The sequence below is a fragment of the Oncorhynchus mykiss genome, chromosome 8 (assembly GCF_013265735.2).
Source record: "Oncorhynchus mykiss isolate Arlee chromosome 8, USDA_OmykA_1.1, whole genome shotgun sequence".
NCBI lineage: Eukaryota > Metazoa > Chordata > Actinopteri > Salmoniformes > Salmonidae > Oncorhynchus > Oncorhynchus mykiss.
This window is the reverse complement of record NC_048572.1, coordinates 19139023-19141433: the sequence shown is the minus strand read 5'-3', so window position 1 is coordinate 19141433 and position 2411 is coordinate 19139023. Positions and strand designations below refer to the sequence as shown.

The window sequence follows — 2411 nt, the reverse complement described above, 5'->3', positions numbered from 1 at the left end:
TTTCATAACCAATTTTTTCAACAAGTCAACATGACTACAGTGTTTACTTATCTCTTTGTTTCCCTCAGCTGAAAGGATCCTGACCAGAGCTCAAAATCAACCACCTTTAATTCTTAGTGCTTCCCATGGACAAATACGGATTGAGGTATTGATTGCTGAGAACTAATGAAATACATACACAATATTTGTAGATATTAAGGTGAATATAGGTTTGAGGTTTTAGTCATACTACTTTTTTTGTATTTTCAAAGGAACAAGAATAAGAAAGATGACATTCCAACACTATTTGCTTTCTTTGTGACCTTTCAATCAAGAACCACATACAGTATGACTAGTTGATGCTTTCATAATTTTGCTTCATTAACTTATGGTGTTTGAAAATGTCGATGACACTAGCCATTTACGGAAGTTGTGGTTCAAGTTGCATGATTACATTTACATACTATGAATATATAGTATAAAAGTTTGATAAAAACTGTGTTTATTAAATGTGTAACTATTTCATGAAGATATGGGATGGGAAGCATAATCAGCAGGATGTGTTGTATTTTCAGAAGCCCAATAATCTGACTCAGAACAACGTTTTGGACTAGCAGTTCTGTGTTCCGTCTGTTACAGTAACACTATTCTTGCAAAACTTTAATTGAAAGTAAGTCCAGTTAATTTTTGCAAACATAAATGTAGATGACAGATGAAAAAATGAAAAATGTTGAAAAACACATTTAAAGATGTGATCAAATTGTTCCTTGTCTCTAGGCCTAAAACACCAGGTGGAATGGACTTCTCAAATACTTCGAACCTCAACAGCACTGTGAAGTCACAGACTCTTTTCTGCTACGAGTCTTTGAGTGGGTCGTGTGTGAGGTTTGCTCGACCCCTGAGCGTTCAGGTTCCGATGTTCACATCGATGGTGTTGGCCATACTGGTGACTGTTATTGGGAATCTTCTGGTCATCACCTCCATTGCACACTTCAAGCAGCTTCAAACCTCCGTAAACCAACTGCTCGTCTCCTTGGCTGTGTGTGACCTCCTTCTGGGAGTGTTTGTAATGCCGTGCAGTGCTGTGCGCTCTGTCCAGGGCTGTTGGTACCTAGGAGGGTTTCTGTGTAAGCTCCACACCAGCACTGATATTATGCTGAGCACATCCTCCATCTTCCATCTATCCTTCATCTCCATTGATCGTTACTTTGCTGTCTGCAGGCCACTGTCGTACAGACTGATCATCACCAATAACACTGTATTGATCATGATCACCACCAGTTGGCTGGTCCCTGCCATTTTTTCTTATGGAATGATCTTCCCTGAGATCAATCTGAAAGGCAGGGAGGATTTCTATGAAACACATGTCAAGTGCATTGGAGGCTGTCAGGTGTTCTTTAGTCCAGTGGCAGCTTTAGTAGCATCCGCCTTCTGTTTTTACATCCCAGGCATGATCTTGATTTGTATATATTCCAAGATATATTGGGTTGCCAGGGCTCAGGCCAGGTCCATTAAAGATTTATCTGGTCAGTTTAAAGAGGCAGGCTCTGGACGTAGAGAGAGACGAGGGGCAAATATTCTGGCAATAGTAGTGGGAGTGTTTCTAATCTGCTGGAGTCCCTTTTCCTTGTGCCTCATCATTGACCCTTTCATACAGTACTCCATCCCCCCGCTGTTGGGGGATACCCTGGTTTGGTTTGGATATTTGAACTCTGCTTTTAACCCTATTGTCTATGCTTTCTTTTACACTTGGTTCAGGAGGGCTTTAAAAATCATCATCAGTGGTCACATCTTTCACAGAGGTTCTTGTAGATTTAGATTGTATTCTGAGTAAAGTTTCAGTTGACATTGTATGATGTGTGTTCAAATAAATATATGAATTATTGTGGGATGTAACATGTGACAGTTATGCAACTAAAAGATAAAGCTTGAGTGAAAATGTAACAAATGCGGCTTTTAACCTGTTTCATATAAGCTGTTTGCCTGAAATAAATGTATTTCAATGCTTGTGACACGTGTGCCTGTCACCTTGTTGAATAGTGTTCTTTGTCTCCTCCTAGTGCCGGAACAGTAATTCTGTGGCCCACCTGAATTTCTTTGAACTGTTATTTTACCAGGTAGGTTGACTGAGAACACATTCTCATTTACAGCAACAACCTGGGGAATAGTTACAGGGGAGAGGAGGGGGATGAATGAGCCAATTATACGCTGGGGATGATTAGGTGGCCATGATGGTTTGAGGGCCAGTTTGGGAATTTAGCGAGGACACCGGGGTTGACACCCCTACTCTTACAATACGTGCCATGGTATCTTTAATGACCTCACAGAGTCAGGACACCCGTTAAACATCCCATCTCTCTTTTGACGAACATATCAAGACTGTTTAAAGGACAGCTTTTTTCCCATCTACGTAACATTGCAAAAATCAGACA

General features: G+C 40.6%; 1 protein-coding gene across 1 annotated transcript; it reads left to right on the top strand.

Annotated features, from left to right (window-relative positions):
* Nucleotides 1-762: 762 nt before the first annotated feature.
* Nucleotides 763-1948, top strand: LOC110529546 (trace amine-associated receptor 1). Its single transcript, XM_021611803.2, has one exon. The coding sequence runs from the start codon at nucleotides 776-778 to the stop codon at nucleotides 1811-1813; it is 1038 nt and encodes a 345-aa protein (XP_021467478.1). The 5' UTR covers nucleotides 763-775; the 3' UTR covers nucleotides 1814-1948.
* Nucleotides 1949-2411: the final 463 nt, after the last annotated feature.

What these genes read in the sequence shown, in the direction of transcription:
- LOC110529546 (XM_021611803.2), top strand. Translation starts at nt 776, where the DNA reads ATGGACTTCTCAAATACTTCGAACCTCAACAGCACTGTGAAGTCACAG.